The 21,691-nt window shown below is 48.3% G+C and overlaps 1 protein-coding gene across 1 annotated transcript; it reads left to right on the plus strand.

Moving 5' to 3' along the window:
* Window positions 1-7,764: 7,764 nt before the first annotated feature.
* On the plus strand, window positions 7,765-8,838 carry LOC138367783 (tetra-peptide repeat homeobox protein 1-like). The gene has a single exon (XM_069329746.1). The coding sequence runs from the start codon at window positions 7,765-7,767 to the stop codon at window positions 8,836-8,838; it is 1,074 nt and encodes a 357-aa protein (XP_069185847.1).
* The last annotated feature ends 12,853 nt before the right edge of the window (window positions 8,839-21,691 follow it).

The following is a 21,691-nucleotide window of genomic DNA, read 5'->3' on the forward strand; positions in this document are numbered from 1 at the left end:
TTTATTCCCAGGAACCTATTTACTGCTAGGTGAACAGATGCATCAGGGTGAAAGAAACTGCCCATTTGTTTCCGCCCTTACCGGGGATCGACGCCCGGGTCATAGGATTATGAGTCCCAAGCGCACTGTCAGCTTGGGACTTAGTGAATATACTGTCAGCTGCAACAGTCCATTTTTGAACGTACGACCAAAGAGCTACGACGAGTGCTATCATTTTAAGAGGAGGGACTCTATTGTAGAGGATTACAATAGAGTCCCATCAACATCAGGATTAATCTCTATTAAAAACTGATACACGAGAAACTATAACACTTTTATTCCACAAGTAATGGGTCAATATTGTTGATTTTTTCTGGCATTGATGACAGAATTTTTTTTTTTGAATGACACAAAAGGTTTATATATATTGCTGCACGAAGCGTGCGTGTGTGCGTGTGTGTGTGTGTGTGTGTGTGTGTGTGTGTGTGTGTGTGTGTGTGTGTGTGTGTGTGTGTGTGTGTGTGTGTGTGTGTGTGTGTGTGTGTGTGTGTGTGTGTGTGTGTGTGTGTGTGTGTGTGTGTGTGTGTGGACACAAAGCTGCACGGTATCCAACTCTCTCGCTTCATCTTCGGGTGTGACAAATTCTCAGGTTACGAACAGTCCTTCAGAATATGCGAAAGGATTTCTGGGAGGCAATAAAGCGTCCAAGTTTAGAGTTACAACCTCCTTCAGGGTGAGAGAGGGGGGGGGGGGTGGAGACTCCTGGGGCGCCTCCCCCCCCCTCCTGCTGCTGTAGTGAGGTGGGGGTGAGAAAGCCCCTGGTGGCCCCCTGCTCCTGTAGTTAGGGAGGGGCCTTGGGGGCCCCACTGCTCCTGTAGCGAGCCACTAATCACCTCCCCTTTTCTGGACAGCTGCCTCCACTGAGGCACTGCTCTTTCCATCACCCTTAGCCGAGAGGGAGGAGTCAGGCAGAGAGAGGAATTTAAGGATGGAGTGTTTGAAACAGACGTCGGTAGAGACCAGGATACTAGAGTAGAGGAAAAGCACTATATGGGAGGGAGGAGAGGCTTGGTGGAACAGAGGAAGAAACTAGAGGAAAACGGGATGGAAGAGGTGGAGGGAGAGACGGAAGGAGGAATATTTTGCACTAGCATCAGCTGTGGTGGAGCGTGATTGTTGACACACAAACCAGGTTGTGGTGGCGGGAACAGAAGGATGGAACTTGTGGAAACCGATTCTGGTTGAAATTGTTATATGTGCGTTTTTTTAACGCCTTCTTTTTTATGCTCATGTAACGCGTAACATGTTTGTGGTTGGTCGTGCTTGCTTACGACTCCAAATATTATTGCTGACGCTGAATTGGTGCCAGTGTTCAGGAGTGCTTTAGCAATTACCAGTGACAAAGGTTTATGATCAGCGTTTAATTGGTATGCAAATGAAGAGCGAGAGTATTTGTACACTAAATTGGTTGCTCCATTAACCGCACCTGTGGGGCATGTGGGCATCATGTGGGCATCATGAGGCCGAGCGATGCCTCGCCCACCTACGAGGTCTTAACTATCACTAACTACGACGGGGTGAAGCGTAGTTCTTCACGCCCCGACTAATATGGCCGTGTCCCAGCCCGGCCTCATCAACGGAGGCCGGGCTGGAGGCTCGTTAATCCAGCCGCAATACTCCTATGTTTATTAAAGAAAAACGGTTTATACTCGACTTAAAACTGATGACGTTCGAACACTTTTCGAAGAGTGCTTCGCTCACGACCTGTGTTTGAACTTGTGTTTGAACCTGTGTTTGAACCTGTGTTTGAAGCTGTTTGAACCTGTCTTTTAATCTGTGTTTGAACCTGTTTGAACCTGTGTTTGAACTGCAACCCTGTAAACGCTTTACCCGCGTACTTCAAATACAAATAATCGCCACAAATAATCTTGTGAACTAAACACCTAACCTAACCTAACCTAACCTAACCTAACCTAACCTAACCTAACCTAAGGCTAACGATATATAGAGCTTTATTATATATATATTAATAATAATATTAATATGTATAAACGAGAACAACCCTATTTTTAATAGAGAATGATAAACGCGTCTTGGGTGAGGCCCGGAGCTTAACTAGTCGGGGCTCTGAAGGAGTTCTCTGAGAACAGGCTGCCGTGTTGCGCGCGCCTTCCTGACAAGATCAATCTTGAAGTTCCTTGAAAAAAAACCTGTCGTTTCTATGGCTATCCTAATTCTAATCTTCGGCTATCCAGAGGATCTATCGAAACTGATGCTTCTACAGGTGAGGACATTCACAGAAATCTGTGCCCTGTACTTGCATCCGTTTCGACAGGCTCGAACGCAGGTCTATATCCAAGCCATAGAAAATTATGGCTTTTTATCTATTTAATTTATGAGGTCACATCTTATTTTACATAATAAATTGGGCTACAACCAATTTTTTTTTTATTTAATTCTTGTGATGTAATTGATTTTTATGGTATGTGGGGTTTATGTGTTAGTGGTCATGAGTAGTTTAGCTGTGGTGGGGTACATATAGGAGTAATATTGTCACAGCTCAACCTGCATCTTATCGTTAAGTTGTTGTTCAATTGCGGTAAAGTCTTAGAGTTGACAGATTCTGGTAAGAACAGTTGATCTGGTGAAGATAGCAGCACATTCTCTCTCTCTCTCTCTCTCTCTCTCTCTCTCTCTCTCTCTCTCTCTCTCTCTCTCTCTCTCTCTCTCTCTCTCTCTCTCTCTTTTACACAACTCCCCCACACCGGTATTCTCCATCGCCCCTCCCCCACCCCACACACCCTTCACCACCACCCCTCGCCCCCTCCCCCCCCCACCCCTCGCCCCCTCCCCCCCCCCCACCCCCACAAATACAACAACCATGAAACTAAGAAACAACACTAAGGATAATCTCGTGTTTAATGTTGCATAATATTGCCTAACTCAGTTGCAATTCCCTGATAATTACTGTTTCCGGAACTCCCAGAACTGCTCAGGAATTATTAATGTGGCAAGTGTTGCAACATTGAATGTTACCTCACGTTAATAATCTTGTGTTTGCTTTCCCTTTCCCTTCTAACCCTCCCCTTCTCTCTCTCCTTCCCATTTTCTTCCCTTCCTCTCTCCGTTGCTCATCCCCTCCCCCCCACCTATCGTAATGAAGTAAGAACCAGTGTCTGTGATATCACAGTAAAGTGGGCCTCTTACGTTCTCGTGTTTACTGGTTATCATGCTATCTTTACCAAGATGTCTATGTCCTTATCTGTCTCTCCCTCGCCTCTCCCTCCTCCTCCTCCTGTCTCATCCCTTCTGTCCATCTTTGTACAATTTTAATCTGAACCTCTACGAAAAATTATTCTTGGAATAGTCGATTGAACTTCCAAGGAAGGACTGGACGCGCAGCTTAACGTTGCCAGGAAGACGGAACCTTTTGAGTTATCGCGTAGGTTTGTGGGATCACTACTTGTGAGACGGCAGCTGAGGACGGGTGTTGGTCTGGTTGTGTCTTGAGGCAACAGCTTAGTTATCGTGTTACGGGCGTGACTTTGTGTTGTGTAAATTGACCCCGAAAGTTTTAACAACCCAACAGGCTGAGACCACTCGCTCCCTTGTTTGATCACAAAGTTCCATGTAAAGGGGTTGCCAGCGCGAGAGGGTGGGGGAAGGGGGGGGGTCGCCTAGGTAAGCTTGTAGGGCCTCGTGTGTGTGTGTGTGTGTGTGTGTGTGTGTGTGCGTGTGTGTGTGTGTGTGTGTGTGTGTGTGTGTGTGTGTGTGTGTGTGTGTGTGTGTGTGTGTGTGTGGGTAAGGGTGGCTGATGAAAGATGAATGGAAGGTGAGACGGGAGAGGGGGGGGGGGAATCTTAGGATATTCCAGACCATAATTCGTACTTTAGGCTACTTGTAACGGATTCCAGCAGCCTAGTTGATCAGACCGTGAACCTAGAGGGCTGGTCAGAGACCGGGCCGCGAGATCATTTATCCTGAAACCATCTAAAGGTACAGTGCTATAGAGGCGAGGAGAGCCTAGGGTGAGGTGAGAAGAGAATGTAGGGTGAGGCAAGGGGGGGGGAGTGTAGGGTGAGGCAAGGGGGGGGGGAATGTAGGGTGAGGCAAGGGGGGGGGGAGTGTAGGGTGAGGCAAGGGGGGGGGGAAGTGTAGGGTGAGGCAAGGGGAGGGGAGTGTAGGGTGAGGAAGTAACTATAACCAACATATTTTGGAAGTATTATTCATTAGGTCCGTCTGAATTGTCAAACTTTTTCTCTAAAAAAAAAATTACTTTTTTTCTGCCTTTGGTTTTGAGAAAAGAAAATGTAATTTCCTCATTTTTAAATGTAAATATTCCTTCAAATAAAGAATAACACAAATCACAAATTTGCACTCGAGTTTATATTTATATTATCGATTTACTGGCTTTCTTTACTATTGATGTCCGTCCCTGTCACTCTGGGAATGGACGAATAAATCTGAATGGAAGTGACCAGTCGCTCGGACCTTTCGACTTTTATTTCATTTTCTCTCTGTTTCGGGTTGCTTTTAGCCGAGTCCTCCCCCTCTGGAATATGGCTTTCCCAAAACGAAAATGGAAGCAATTTTATTTTTTTTTCTATTTTTTTATTATTATTTTTTTGTATTCGCTTCAGTTTTCCGTTTTTATGGAAGTTGGTAATAGTTGTGGGGGGGAGGGGGGGGGGAGGTATGGCGTTCAAATCAAGGGAACCACATACCAAAATTTCACTGAAACACTTTAATTTTATTTGTAAATAGGGGTCAATTTGTAGTACAATTACAATTTTGGAGCATTAGGTGGAAGAGAAGGATGGGGGGGGGGGTGTAAGAAGGGTCGGCAGTGGAAAGGGTTGAGAGAGCCTGTAGGGAGGGGGGGGGGGGAATTTATTAATAGGTGTTGGGAAAGGATTACCGATGGGGATAGGGATTCTTTTCCATTTGGGTAGAGGTAGGATGGGTGTTCTATCTCCTCTCCCCCTCCCAGCGGGGCAGGATGGGAGGGGGGGGGGAGGGAGAGGGCCTCCTCATGTTGTAGGGGAAGTCATATAATTATGGATGGAATATAATTATGTGGAGGTTGAGGGGCACCTCTGTGTTTGGGGGGATGGGGGGGAGGACAGGTGTGTGTGTGTGGGGGGGGGCAGGTGTGTGTGTGTGTGTGTGTGTGTGTGTGTGTGTGTGGAGGGGGGGGGAGGGGAGGGGCCAAGAGCACTACGCTCTCACAGAACAACTCTCATGTCCTCATCACCCAAATACTGCATGAAATCTCCGCATAATTTTCTGTGACTTACCACGAAGCATTTCATTACCTAATTCAGGGATCCTTCTCCCTCCTGGCGTCTCACCCTAACGTCTCACCCTAACGTCTCACCCTAACCTCTCACCCTAACGCCTCACCCTAACCTCTCACCCTAACGCCTCACCCTAACCTCTCACCCTAACGCCTCACCCTAACCTCTCACCCTAACCTCTCACCCTAACCTCTCACCCTAACGCCTCACCCTAACCTCTCACCCTAACCTCTCACCCTAACCTTTCACCCTAACGCCTCACCCTAACGTCTCACCCTAATACCTCACCCTGACGCATCCCGGATTGCCCCCTCGTTACAAAATCCAATTTAAGGGTGGTTCCTTACCAGAGAGCCGGAGGTCACTGGCACAGCCTCGAACCCCTGGCCAGGGGACCAGGGACACCTTCCCTTTCTCAGGGTCTCCTCTTGATTACACTTCACACACGTGTCATCCTCTCTCTCCTCCCTTGCTGCGATCATGTCTCCTCCACCCTGTGGCTCATGACAGGTGGGAGTGTCCACCTCAGGGAGGATGTAGGGAGGGGGAGGCAGGGTTGTCATGGTGGGGAGGGGGAGGCAGGGTGGTCATGGTGGGGAGGAGGAGGCAGGGTTGGAGATAGGGTGGGGAGGAGGAACAGGGTGAAGCTGCCAACATACTCCCAGTCCTACGTGGTTGTCAGTTCACAGTGTTGAATCGCTAATCGCCTGTTGCTCATTAGACAAATATAACTTGTATTAATTAGCTCGGTTAATTTAAATCGGAGGGAGGACTTGATTATAGTACATAACAAAAATAGTAAACACTCGAGGGAAATTATTAATTACAACCAGCTAGGCATATACATCATGACAGATGAAGTCATTTTGGGAATAAATAATTAGCAGAGTAATAATTACAGATTACAATTAATTTATTTAAAGATACTTGCAGCCGTCTTAGCGCACACCGCTGCCAATATTGTCTTACACAGCTTAAGGCAATTATCAATTACGAATTTAGACAACGGGACAAAGGTACTTTGTCCCGTTGAATGAAATTTCAGGAAAATCACACGAATGAATTTTCACCCGTCGTCTCCACAAGCAATAATCCGCAAGTGTATCCTCTCAAGGTCTATCGAGACACTCCCCAGCACCCTGAGGTCTATCAGCCAACTCCAGCACTGTTCTTCACTTGAGAGAAATCCACTACGGGCTCACCATAGCCCGTGCTACTTGGAATTTTTTGTTCCAGGTAGCGAATCTTTAACAACAACATTCACTTGAGAGAGGCTTCAGGCTGATGAAACTGACTCCACCTGTTCTTGGAGGCGACCAATCGTGTCCTCTTCCTAAACTGTCCATCATCTCAAAAACAGTCAGAAAGTGAGGCCTTTTTTTAGTGTTGAATTGACAGGGATTTAAATTTTTGGAAACTTAGGTGTTCTTGGGTCTTTCTAAGAAATGGTTCCAATAAAGTGCGACAGTTTTGGTAAAGACTTTTCCTGCGTCAAAGACCACTTGATCGCTAAGCTTCCTTGCATCGCCCCCTGCTCTACACAAGCAACTACTGCACAGAGAACAAATTGTACAGTTGCAAGGCTGTGTTGCAAGGGCGTGGGAAGCTGCAGGTGGGGGGGGGGAAGTTGCAGGGGGGGGGGGGGGAAGGGGGGCCTGTGAGGTGAACCTGTCTCCTGGATCAGGAGACAGGTGAAGCTGCAGCTGATACCCCTGCAGCTTCACCTATCAACCGTTCCCCTGCATTACTCCCACTAGTTTAAAGTTTACACTTACCCCTGATACTACGAGAGAAGAGTAAAGTATTTTGTAAACTGGAATATATATAATTAAAGATTGGAATCACAACTCTAATTTGCATAACCCTTCCACATCCCTGGCCACGTGGAGAACCCGCACCTACCCAGCCCACCAGTCATCCTGGCCAGAACCCGCCCACTCACAGTGTAATCTGTGGAGAGTCACATATACATGGAGGATACTGCGAGGTCCCACTACAAAATAACTTGCTGGAGCCGAGAGATGTGAAATGCAGGATAGACAGTGAAGAGTAGAGGAGCCATAGTTAGAATCAGTGAACACTGCGTGAACAGCAGAGGTTCACGGATGTTCAGTGTTCCAGCAGCAAGTATAAGGCATAATGTTGGAACAGAAGTGATGGTGTTCATGAGAAGTGATAAGCTCCTGCAGGAAGAGCCGGGATAGCTGGAGAGTGTGTGTGTGGGCCCGCGGGTTGCTTCAAGCAACAGCCTTTTGGATCAATTTACTACTAAACAAGCCTGGCCCCCACGACGGGCTTAGGAAGTAGAACTCTCGGAACTCACTGCAGGTAAAGCCAAATACATCTCCCAAACCCTGCCCCCTCCCACCAACCCACCTCACCCATCAACCCACCTCACCCACCAACCCACCTCACCCATCAACCCATCGTAAAAACATGCTGATCCATATTAACACACGCACACACTTTTTGTTTCCAGGCTTACACTATGCAGCGTTCCTCGCGTCCTACGACCCTCCCTCACCCTGCTTCCAGCCCTGTCCAGGGACCTCTTCCTGCCCTGTCCAGGGACCTCTTCCTGCCCTGTCCAGTGACCTCTTCCAGCCCTGTCCAGGGACCTATTCCTGCCCTGTCCAGGGACCTCTTCCAGCCCTGTCCAGGGACCTCTTCCAGCCCTGTCCAGGGACCTCTTCCAGCCCTGTCCAGGGACCTCTTCCTGCCCTGTCCAGGGACCTCTTCCAGCCCTGTCCAGGGACCTCTTCCTGCCCTGTCCAGGGACCTCTTCCTGCCCTGTCCAGGGACCTCTTCCAGCCCTGTCCAGGGACCTCTTCCTGCCCTGTCCAGGGACCTCTTCCAGCCCTGTCCAGGGACCTCTTCCTGCCCTGTCCAGGGACCTCTTCCAGCCCTGTCCAGGGACCTCTTCCAGCCCTGTCCAGGGACCTCTTCCAGCCCTGTCCAGGGACCTCTTCCAGCCCTGTCCAGGGACCTCTTCCTGCCCTGTCCAGGGACCTCTTCCAGCCCTGTCCAGGGACCTCTTCCTGCCCTGTCCAGGGACCTCTTCCAGCCCTGTCCAGGGACATCTTCCAGCCCTGTCCAGGGACCTCTTCCTGCCCTGTCCAGGGACCTCTTCCTGCCCTGTCCAGGGACCTCTTTCTGCCCTGTCCAGGGACCTCTTCCAGCCCTGTCCAGGGACCTCTTCCAGCCCTGTCCAGGGACCTCTTCCAGCCCTGTCCAGGGACCTCTTCCAGCCCTGTCCAGGGACATCTTCCAGCCCTGCCCAGGGACCTCTTCCTGCCCTGTCCAGGGACCTCTTCCAGCCCTGTCCAGGGACCTCTTCCTGCCCTGTCCAGGGACCTCTTCCAGCCCTGTCCAGGGACCTCTTCCAGCCCTGTCCAGGGACCTCTTCCAGCCCTGTCCAGGGACCTCTTCCAGCCCTGTCCAGGGACCTCTTCCAGCCCTGTCCAGGGACCTCTTCCAGCCCTGTCCAGATTACCACAACATGGTTAAAAGAATTGCAACCTGGAGTGCTACTGCCCTCACGAGGCTCCCGCAGCTTCTCTGAAGCACAAACCAGGGTGTTACACAATTCCCACCATGCACCCGGGCTCTGTCAACCCGATGTTCTACCTCTACGCCTTTACTTCAATATATATATATATATATATATATATATATATATATATATATATATATATATATATATATATATATATATATATTTTATATATATGTTTCATTGAATATGACCGCATATTCTGTATTTATTATTTTTTGGTTTAGGGCTTCTATCCCTCTAACTATTTTCTTAGCATCAGGGCTTAATTGGAATAGGAGTTCTCCAAAACTCATTTTCGTACTTTTAAGGTGAAGAAAAGAAGTGATTTACTATAGAGTGTATTACACTTATTTGTATAATTTGCACGATGTTTCGAACCTCCATGGTTCATTCTCAAGTGAACAGATCTTACAATACTAGTTGATTTTATACCCGCATTAGGTCAGGTGATAATACAATGAAGGTGAAAAACATGGGGGGATACATAAGGGATAAACATAGGGGCTGCAGAAGGCTTATTGGCCCATACGAGGCATCTCCTATCCAAACACAAAGATTAATCCAGTGTAATTGGCCTGTTATGTTGGACATTGTCTTCTGTGTTGGCATCGATATGTTCTTGTCTTGTCCTTACTCTCATGGTGGGTAGAGTAAATAGTTCCGTGATTTGGGTGTTCATGGTAGGTCGCTCTATTCTTATGTGAATTGCCTCAAGAATTTGTAATCTTCTTGAATCTTGGGTTTTGTCTATTATGCAAGTATTCTTGTTCAACATTTCTCTTGTTAGAGTAATGTCATGGGCTTGTCTCATGTGATTCCTAGGGGCACCAGATTGAAGATGGCATGTCAAACGCCTCGTCAGCTTGGTCGACGTCATACCTATGTACTTACATTGAAGGTTACATCCTTCGTGGGGGCAAGTGTACATGTATACAACGCTTGATTGCTGTAGAGGGTTCTCCGTCGGCTTCGGGCTGTTTTTGATAAGGAGTTCGGAAGTCTTCTTGGTTTTGTAGAATATTATCAGGTTTATGTTTTGGTTAGGAGTAGTGCTTTTTACTCCTTTACGGATTATTTCTTTCATTATTCTTTCCTCTTTTATATGTTCACTGTGCATGGTTGATTTGTAATATAATTTTATTGGGGGTGTTGTGGTTTCTGTTCTAGGTTCTGAATTATACCAACGGTCCAAGTGTCTTCTTATAGCAGCGTTTATTTCCGCGTTGCTATATCCGTTGTTCACCAATACCTGAGTTACTCTTTCAAACTCTCTACTCACGTTGCTCCATTCAGAGCAGTGGGTAAGCGCTCGACGAATATAAGCATTGAGAACACTGGCTTTGTATCTTTGGGGGCACTCACTTCTACCGTTCAGGCATAATCCTATGTTGGTGGGCTTGGTACATACGTTGGTGCTTAAAGAGGTTCCTGTTTTTGTTATTAGTACATCCAAGAATGGCAGACTGTTATTTTCACTATTTTCATGTGTAAATCGGAGTACTGACTCTCTCTCTAGGTGTCTTTTTAGGTCAATTAGTTCATCTGAGTCTTTTACTATTACGAATATGTCATCTACATAACGGCAGTATACAGTTGGTTTTTGTCACAGAAATCACAACGTTTGTCAACAACTGCCTCGCCGGGTTAATCCCTGATGAAATCAAACCATTCTTCTTTGGTGCATCCCTATGTGCCCTCAAAAAGAAGGGGGGAGGAATCAGACCCATTGCCGTTGGTAATACCCTTCGCCGCCTAGTTGCAAGGGCTGCTGTCAGAAGTATCCGAACGGAAGCAGCCACCATGCTGCAACCCAACCAGCTGGGGTTTGGAGTCCCCCAAGGCTGTGAAGCAGCGGCTCATGCTGCACGAGCCTACATTAGCTCTCTTACTGAAGACCAGGCAGTAGTAAAATTAGATTTTAAAAACGCTTTCAACTCGGTCAAAAGGGAAGCAATCCTCACTGCAGTCCAGGAACATTGCCCAAGCATTCTCCCGTTTGTGTCAGCAGGCTACAGCAAAGACTCAACCCTCCTGTTTGGCAAACATGAAGTCACCTCAGCAGAGGGAATTCAACAGGGTGACCCACTTGCACCGTTCCTCTTTTGCATAGCGGTTCGAGAAATTACAACCAGACTGTCCAGCGAGCTCAACATCTGGTTCCTGGATGATGGCACTCTGGCAGGCACACAAGATTCCCTGCTAGAAGACTTACAGCTGGTGAAGACACGGGGGGAGTCCATGGGTCTCGTTCTTAGCCCCTCCAAGTGCGAAATTATTGCATCTAGTGAAGTAATCATTAGAGCAGTGAAATCAGTTCTACCAGAAGCCTCAGTCGTTAAACCTACCGACAGCACACTACTCGGAGCACCTCTGGGCCACAATGCCATTGCTGCAGTCCTTGACGAAAAGTTTAGAGACCTAAAGAGGATGGAAGAGAGAATTGGGGACTTGGACTCCCACGATGCCCTCTACCTTCTCACAAAGTGCCTTACCCTGCCCAGGCTAACATACTTCTTAAGGTGTGCACCAACTTTTGGCAACCCACTTCTAAATCAATATGATGAGCTCCTCAGGTCAATATTCAGGAAGGCGCTCAACCTAGATTTAGATGACAGTCAGTGGGACCAAGCAACACTACCAGTGAGATTTGGAGGGATAGGCATACGAAAGGCAACTGAGGTAGCACTTCCAGCATTCTTATCCTCATGTACAGCAGCCAACGAATTGGTAGGGCAGATCCTACCAGAGCGTATGAGAGAGACAGCGGGAACTCATGATCAAACGTTCATCGAAGCAGCCAGACAATGGGACACCATTGCACACCCTCAACCCCGACCACAAGTCCCAAAAGACCACAAGCAGGCCCACTGGGATAGCCCCATAATGGAAAAGACTGTCACAGCAATGATTGACAACGCTGATGCTGAAAACAAAGCCCGCCTCCTAGCGGTAACAGCACCCCACGCCGGGGATTTTTTATTTGCTGTGCCCAATGCAGCCCTGGGAACTCGCCTCAGTCATGACGCTCTCCGCATTGGAGTTGCCCTTCGCCTTGCCGCCCCCATCCTCACCGAACATAGGTGCATCTGCGGAACTGCGATGGCAGACCAATATGGTCGTCATGGTCTGGTATGTCGTAAATCACAGGGTAAAATTGCAAGACATGAAGAAGTCAACGACATCATCAAGAGGAGCCTCGCCACAGCCCGCTGCCCAGCACAAAGAGAACCACACTTATCCAGACCTAACGACCCTCAGAAGCGCCCTGATGGGGTCACCTTGCTACCTTGGAAGGATGGTAAGCAAGTGGTATGGGACTACACGTGCGCTGCCACACTGGCCAGTACCTACCTCCACTACAGCACACGTGAAAGCGGTGGTGCTGCTTCTTTCAGGGAATCGCAGAAAATTATTAAATACAGAGGTCTAGCACACTGCTACAGCTTTGTTCCGATCGGCTCGGAGACCCTCGGTTCGTGGGGAAAATGTGCATTGAAGTTCCTGAAGGAATTGGGGGACAAATTGATCAGCGCTACAAAAGACCAGAGAGCAAAAAGTTTCTTGTTCCAGCGCCTCAGTGTTGCGATTCAGAGGGGAAATGCCTGTTGCGTCTTGGGCACTAGTCCAACTTCAGAGGAATTCGAAGAAGTGTTTGACTTGCAACAATGATCGAACCCGTCTGTGACATTCATCAATGTTTCCCATTGTTGTGTTCTTCAAGAGATCCATAACCTTTAAGCACCTTTTTGCATTATTATTTTTGTATCAACCCATGTATATCTTGTAACCATCAAATGCATAATAAAGCACAAAAAATATTCAAGGAAGGGGGTGGTAGGAGAAAAGCACACAGAAACTGTATTGGAGGGGATCTAAACATTCCCTCTAATGCGTTATGCGTGGTTTCCTCCGAGGCTATGGGTCCCCCTTCTTCCAGCTAGAGGTGGTACTCCCTTCCTATGTTATATATATATATATATAATACATTCAATTCAATACAATAGTGCTTCGGAGAGGCTGCGGGATCCTCGTGAGGGCAGTAGCACTCCAGGTTGCAATTCTTTTAACTATGTCGTGGTACAGTTGACTTAGGTGCGTCTGGGAGCATCCCGGGCGTAGGTCCGAACCCTGATCACGGCCCTTGTGGATTTGCTCACACAGTTTGTAACTCGTGTGACACAAGGTGACAGCTCGGCTTCTTATCAAGATCATGTTATTAGATTGATCAAGTTTTTTCTAATAACTGTAATGGTTGTGTTGACAAAACTTTATAAATCATATAATAAAATCTGTAGGACAAACCGGCAAAAGTCTTGAGCAGAGTGTAAAGCATCATAAATACTGCATAGCGACAGGTCAGGATTCTAGTTGATTGTTCATGTTAGAGATCAAATGGAATTAATTTTGCAATATGCTTAAGTAAATTGTCATCCACACTGCCGTGGTAATCAGCATTTCATTCACCTGGAGCTCCTGGAGACTCGAACCCTGGGACCTCACGTGTGCCCGAAGTCGATAGAGCTTCGGCCTCACACGCGTAGGGTCCAGGGTTCGAGTCTCTTAGAGCCCCAGGGGAATGAAACAACTTAAGTACGATAAAATGTTCATAGCTTCGTAGTTGGTAAAACTGGGAATACCAATATTAATACATTTTAGAAAGTCATTGTGTTACAAATGAGTTGTTGAAGATGACAAAAAGAGCAAACTCGATGATTCTGACTCAGATATTTACTGTCGTCCTTCGTCACTTCAGAAACACGTAGGAAAGATATCTCTCCAATGTTCATTTTACACTTTTAATGCATCAGCTCTCAGGACACACACACACAGATCACACTAACGTGATGCATCAAATGAACAAATCCACAAGGGCCGTGACGAGGATTCGAACCTGCGTCCGGGAGCATCCCAGACACTACCTTAATCGACTGAGCTTTGTGCCTCGGAGAGGCTACGGGATCCAGTAAGTTCAGTAGAACTTCGGTTTCAACCCTTTTTACCCTGTCGTAGCTCAGTCGATTAAGGCAGTGTCTGGGATGCTCCCGGACGCAGGTTCGAATCCTCGTCACGGCCCTTGTGGATTTGTTCATTTGTTCAGCTCTCAGGGTCAGGATGTGTAAGTGCCCCCCCCTCCTCCCCCTCCCCTCCCCCCACCACTCAGGGTCAGGGGCTCAGTGCCAACACACACCAGCTGCCAAAGAGGAAGGAGATGACAATCTAGACAGTGATGTTGGCAGGTAAAAGAGAGAGAGAGAGAGAGAGAGAGAGAGAGAGAGAGAGAGAGAGAGAGAGAGAGAGAGAGAGAGAGAGAGAGAGAGAGAGAGAGAGAGAGAGAGAGAGAGAGAGAGAGAGAGAGAGAGAGAGAGAGAGAGCAAGATAGGAACAGTGTTATAGCCGTGCTGAGGAGAACCGGAGATCCGGCTGTAGAGGAACGCAAAAATGCGTCGATGTTTGAGCCGAAGGGAGAAGAGAAGGAGCAGGTGAGGGAGAAAGGGGAAAATGGTGGTTGGAGAAAATAAAAGAGAAGAATATAATGGTAGGGTGGAAACACTCCTGCCAATTGGACTGGCAGAACGATGCGCGCGTTAATCCTAGGAAAAGGACGTAATTACAAGGAAATGAGAGGAGCATTAGAAAGAGGGGGGGTATAAGGCCTCTTCCTGGGGTGTGCCCCGACCCCCTGCCCCGACCCCTGCCCCGACCCCTACCCCGACCCCTGCCCCGACCCCGACCCCTGCCCTGGCCCCTGCCTTGGCCTACCCTTCCCCTCCCTATAGCCCTTATCTTTGAACGTATAGACTATGACTTGACACAAAGAGAGCAGTGTAATATAGAGCTCAGAGATGTATCAAAAACGTTTGACAAAGTCTGACACACCGGCCTAAGATACAAGATACCAGAAGTAAGGCTTCCACAGACATTCACTGCTACTCTATGCAGCATCATGGACAACAGAACAACTAAGCTCAGAATTGGCAGTTACTTGGGCGACAAAATGGAAAACCAAATATTAATAAAGGAGTTGCACAAGGACGCTCACTATCACCCACGTTGGTCACAACACACACCCCACGTTGGTCACAACACACCCCACGTTGGTCACAACACACACCCCACGTTGGTCACAACACACACCCCACGCTGGTCACAACACACACACACAGCTGGTCACAACACACACCCCACGCTGGTCACAACACACACCCCACGCTGGTCACAACACACCCCACGCTGGTCACAACACACACCCCACGCTGGTCACAACACCCCCCACGCTGGTCACAACACTCACCCCACGCTGGTCACAACACACCCCACGCTGGTCACAACACACACCCCACGCTGGTCACAACACACACCCCACGCTGGTCACAACACACACCACGTTGGTCACAACACACACCCCACGCTGGTCACAACACACACCCCACGCTGGTCACAACACACACCCCACGCTGGTCACAACACACCCCACGCTGGTCACAACACACCCCACGCTGGTCACAACACACCCCACGCTGGTCACAACACACCCCTCGCTGGTCACAACACACCCCCCACGCTGGTCACAACACACACCCCACGCTGGTCACAACACACCCCACGCTGGTCACAACACACCCCACGCTGGTCACAACACACCCCACGCTGGTCACAACACACCCCACGCTGGTCACAACACACCCCACGCTGGTCACAACACACCCCACGCTGGTCACAACACACACCACGTTGGTCACAACACACCCCACGCTGGTCACAACACACCCCACGCTGGTCACAACACACCCCACGCTGGTCACAACACACCCCACGCTGGTCACAACACACACCACGCTGGTCACAACACACCCCACGTTGGTCACAACACACACACACAGCTGGTCACAACACACACCCCACGTTGGTCACAACACACACACACAGCTGGTCACAACACACACCCCACGTTGGTCACAACACACACACACAGCTGGTCACAACACACACCCCACGCTGGTCACAACACACACCCCTCGCTGGTCACAACACACACCCCACGCTGGTCACAACACACCCCACGCTGGTCACAACACACACCCCACGCTGGTCACAACACACCCCCCACGCTAGTCACAACACACACCCCACGCTGGTCACAACACACACCCCACGCTGGTCACAACACACCCCCCACGCTAGTCACAACACACCCCACGCTGGTCACAACACACACACACAGCTGGTCACAACACACACCCCACGCTGGTCACAACACACACCCCTCGCTGGTCACAACACACCCCACGCTGGTCACAACACACACCCCTCGCTGGTCACAACACACCCCACGCTGGTCACAACACACACCCCACGCTGGTCACAACACACACCCCACGCTGGTCACAACACACCCCACGCTGGTCACAACACACACCCCTCGCTGGTCACAACACACACCCACGTTGGTCACAACACACACCCCACGCTGGTCACAACACACACCCCTCGCTGGTCACAACACACACCCACGTTGGTCACAACACACACCCCACGCTGGTCACAACACACACCCCACGCTGGTCACAACACTCACCCCACGCTGGTCACAACACACCCCACGCTGGTCACAACACACACCCCACGCTGGTCACAACACACACCCACGTTGGTCACAACACACACCCCACGCTGGTCACAACACACACCCCACGCTGGTCACAACACACACCCCACGCTGGTCACAACACTCACCCCACGCTGGTCACAACACTCACCCCACGCTGGTCACAACACACCCCACGCTGGTCACAACACACACACACAGCTGGTCACAACACACACCCCACGTTGGTCACAACACACACCCCACGCTGGTCACAACACACCCCACGCTGGTCACAACACACCCCACGCTGGTCACAATACACCCCACGCTGGTCACAACACACCCCACGCTGGTCACAACACTCACCCCACGCTGGTCACAACACTCACCCCACGCTGGTCACAACACACCCCACGCTGGTCACAACACACACACACAGCTGGTCACAACACACACCCCACGCTGGTCACAACACACCCCACGCTGGTCACAACACACCCCACGCTGGTCACAACACACACCCCACGCTGGTCACAACACACCCCACGCTGGTCACAACACACCCCACGCTGGTCACAACACACCCCACGCTGGTCACAACACACCCCACGCTGGTCACAACACACACCCCACGCTGGTCACAACACACACCCCACGCTGGTCACAACACACACCCCTCGCTGGTCACAACACACACCCCACGCTGGTCACAACACACACCCCACGCTGGTCACAACACACACCCCACGCTGGTCACAACACACACCCCTCGCTGGTCACAACACACACCCCTCGCTGGTCACAACACACACCCCACGCTGGTCACAACACACACCCCACGCTGGTCACAACACCCCCCACGCTGGTCACAACACACACCCACGCTGGTCACAACACACACCCCTCGTTGGTCACAACACACACCCCACGCTGGTCACAACACACACCCCTCGCTGGTCACAACACACACCCTCGCTGGTCACAACACACACCCTCGCTGGTCACAACACACACCCTCGCTGGTCACAACACACACCCCACGCTGGTCACAACACCCCCCACGCTGGTCACAACACACACCCACGCTGGTCACAACACACACCCACGTTGGTCACAACACACACCCCTCGCTGGTCACAACACACACCCCTCGCTGGTCACAACACACACCCTCGCTGGTCACAACACACACCCTCGCTGGTCACAACACACACCCCACGCTGGTCACAACACACACCCCACGCTGGTCACAACACACACCCTCGCTGGTCACAACACACACCCTCGCTGGTCACAACACACACCCCACGCTGGTCACAACACACACCCTCGCTGGTCACAACACACACCCCTCGCTGGTCACAACACACACCCCTCGCTGGTCACAACACACACCCATCGCTGGTCACAACACACACCCCACGCTGGTCACAACACCCCCCCCCACGCTGGTCACAACACACCCCCCACGCTGGTCACAACACACCCCCCACGTTGGTCACAACACACACACACAGCTGACTCGCTCCCAAGCTTGGGGAATACATCACATCCGCTGACGCTGTAACTCATAGTCTAGCCACCAGGACAGTCGAAGTCGCTACTGGTCAACACAACCAAAACAACAATTGAATTTAAAGAAAATGGAAAATAAATACCAGAAACAAAAGTTTTGTTCACCTCATCCAAAACTGTTGCAACATATCACCTCACCCATATGTGAGTATATAAGACAAGCTGTTCAATGTTAGCATTAAGTAAAACTCTGTTTAGTGTTTTCAGGTTACAGTTGTGTGTGTGTAAACTAAAGTCTTTGAAAATGTAATAACTTATTACGGAACGCGTTCAAGCGTCGCGTCAGACTAGAAATAAAAATGAATTTTGGGAGAATTGATTTTTCGATTACCATCGACAGTAAAAAGAAACAAGAAATATTGAGAAAATTCGTGTTAGAATTATTAATCTTACTTTTTCGGTCATATTTAACAACATATGTTTACAAGAAAGACTGCTACCAAAATATATATATATATATATATATATATATATATATATATATATATATATATATATGTGTGTGTGTGTGTGTGTGTGTGTGTGTGTGTGTGTGTGTGTGTGTGTGTGTGTGTGTGTGTGTGTGTGTTGTAATACATGTGAATAAATACTCTCACAGCTCTTTCGGAGAGAGGGAGAGCTGAACTTAGCTAACACACACACTCATACACTCTCTCTCATTCCTCTCTCTCTCTCTCTCTCTCTCTCTCTCTCTCTCTCTCTCTCTCTCTCTCTCTCTCTCTCTCTCTCTCTCTCTCTCTCTCTCTCTCTCTCTCTGTCTGTCTGTCTCTGGCGGGACAGCCCGCCTGTTGTCATCACTTATACTATATTTCTAAATGAAATCCTTCAATTACACCTCACTTTTCTTGAGCCACCCCCCCCCCCCCTCCCCCTGTGGGCGTGTGTCGACCCCCCCCCCCCACTCTCCAGCAAATGTCGAGCGCCGGGGGCTGTAATCTCTCCAACTTCACTACATATTTGATTGCAGAGCACTTTTACCATTTGAAATCCTGGCGCAAAATTGACTATTCCACGAAGAGTCTGTGAACTGTACCGGTGATGTTTGTCACTGTCATTGTCGAGTTCTCTCACTGTTCTTACTCTTACAGCTACTTATATTAGGTGTAATATACTCTCTGTCTGTCTGTCTGTCTGTCTGTCTGTCGGTCTCTCTCTCTCTTTCTCTCTCACACACACACACACACACATATCATCATCACTCCGTGAGAGCACAGCTGCTCTCTAAATGAGGGGAAGCAGCTAAGGAATAAAAGTGTAGCGAGGGGACAAGGATTGTGAATTAGAGGCCCCGTGAAGCTGTGAAGTTTGGGCCCCAAGTTTGGATGGTGAGGGAGACGGCCAGTTGGCCCAAGGGTGAGAGTGAGGGAGACGGCCAGTTGGCCCAAGGGTGAGTGTGAGGCAGACGGCCAGTTGGCCCAAGGATGAGAGTGAGGGAGATGGCCAGTTGGCCCAAGGGTGAGAGTGAGGGAGACGGCCAGTTGGCCCAAGAATGAGGGAGATAGTTCAACACTCAATTTCGTATTAGAGTTGAGAGGGAAATGGAATAAGCTGTAGTGATTGTAGCTTCACTCTCATCCCTTCAGGAGTATGAGGTGCTCAGGAGCCAACACCTGTCAAATGATGAGTTGAGAAACAAAGCTTTTCTAGGAGGTGCGTGTGTTGATGGTCTGTGTTGCAGGCCAAATACAACCTCATAATCTTTTACCAAAAGAGGAAATGTTGCTCTGAATTTATCCTCTGCAAGAATATCCACCACTTCAGCTGGTCGGGTGTATATAGGACTCTATATAAGAGAAGTTATAACAGATTGTCGAGGCGTGTTGTCACTTGAGAATATATTAAGCATTGATACATGTTAGAGTGGATATGCCACCGGAAGGGGAGCAGAGAGGCTTATACGTGCTTCCGGATAATGTGTCCGGATGATCAAATTATCCGGCAGTATTAAGAAATGTTTTTTTTTTGCAAGTTACCCCTCGTTTTCACTCTCCCTTTCTCTCCCTCCCTTTCTCCCAAGGGGAGTAGGGAACATTGCGAGACACGCCGTGATGGTTTCCAAACACGTCTGCCTCAGTATATATTCATTTTTTTAATAATTTATCTCGGTGGCAGTGTTCGGGCGCCCTCCGAACACTGGTTCAGAGGGCGTTCGAACACTGTTCGAATGCCCTCTAAATAGTTCACCCACGTGCTCTAAATGGTGATCCTTCCGAACAGAAACAAATCACCTATAACCTAAAATAAATGTGAAAAGGTCATTGGATTATATAAGGGGGGTAATAATATAGGAAAAGTGAAAGTTGTTAAATTTTAATCAAATTTTATTGACTAGTTATATATGAAAAGGGCTCCAACTGGTGCCAGTTTCATCGTCGCAGCCTAAATAGAAACACTTATAATGTGTTTATTATTATAAGAAACACAAAATACAACACTTAATATTCAGTTGTAAATTACTTGAACAAAATGAAGTTAAAGATTCTGCCACCTGTGGCTGAGGTTGACATCGACCCATTTCTTTCAAATTGGTCATGACCCAAGTGGAATGATGGGGCAGCTGGCTACCAGAGGCTCAGGTCTTAGGTCTGCTGCAACCCATCCTCTGAATTGACAGTACGATTTAATACTATGTGTAATAAGTATACTTTTTACTGTCAAAAACAGTGCATAATTGCACATACGGGGCTGTTACATTTACCCACCTCCCTCCCCCGATTTAATTATCCTCGTTTTCTGTTAAGACACTCAGAATTTTAGGATGAAGATTTCAATTTGTTATACACAAGTTTTAAATATCATGAATTTCTTTTTCACGTTTATTAAACAACATAGATTTTATACTAAATTTTAAAATATCCTGAGTTACTTTACAATTTATTGATATATTTTAGTTTTGTTTTATTCGTTTTATAAAACTGTAATATCAATATAGCTATAGGTTGAGTACTAATTGTAATTAAGAAGCAATAAAATTATTATCTTCAAAAACTAAGACGGTTAGGTGAGGTTGTGGTTTTCTATTCAGTTTTTCAGGTAAACTCAAATATTCACAATATATTTGACAGTACGATTTAATACTAAGTGAAAATAAGTACAATTCCTTACTGCTATGAATAGTACATAATTGTACTTATTTGTCTTCTTACATTTACCACCCCATTTTTGGAGGACGGGCTGGTCTAATAACATCCAGCACCGGCACTGTGATTAGTGCCAGCACTGTGATTAGCACCGGCACTGTGAACAGTACCAGCACTGTGAACAGTACTGGCACTGTGAACAGTACTGGCACTGTGAACAGTACTGGCACTGTGATTAGTGCTGGCACTCTGAGTACTGTCGACGGAGGTTATGACCTTTTGTCAACCCATCCTCGACACAAAACAATTGGGCCGTAATAGTTAAGTGCCATTCCGTTACAAATGGGACGTATTGGTGGAAATTGAAGCACCGTGATATTGACATTTTCTGTGCATAGGCCACTATAGCTTATTAAAATAATAGGTGGGTTGCTCGGGTGCGTCCGTTGCTTGTTTACTGAGAGCAGTCGCAATACTGACGGAGTGACAGATGAAGAGAATTGACTGGTAAGATGGCTTCAGCCTGCAACCCGTTCTCGCACTTGCGTACAGTCAATATTGGCTTATTTAATAAGTGCATATGTGACATACTAATTGATTGTGAATATTTTAGTTT

Source organism: Procambarus clarkii, chromosome 23 (assembly GCF_040958095.1).
Source record: "Procambarus clarkii isolate CNS0578487 chromosome 23, FALCON_Pclarkii_2.0, whole genome shotgun sequence".
Classification (NCBI taxonomy): domain Eukaryota; kingdom Metazoa; phylum Arthropoda; class Malacostraca; order Decapoda; family Cambaridae; genus Procambarus; species Procambarus clarkii.

Excerpts from the sequence above, each read along its gene's own strand:
- LOC138367783 (XM_069329746.1), top strand. The coding sequence starts at position 7,765 with ATGCAGCGTTCCTCGCGTCCTACGACCCTCCCTCACCCTGCTTCCAGC.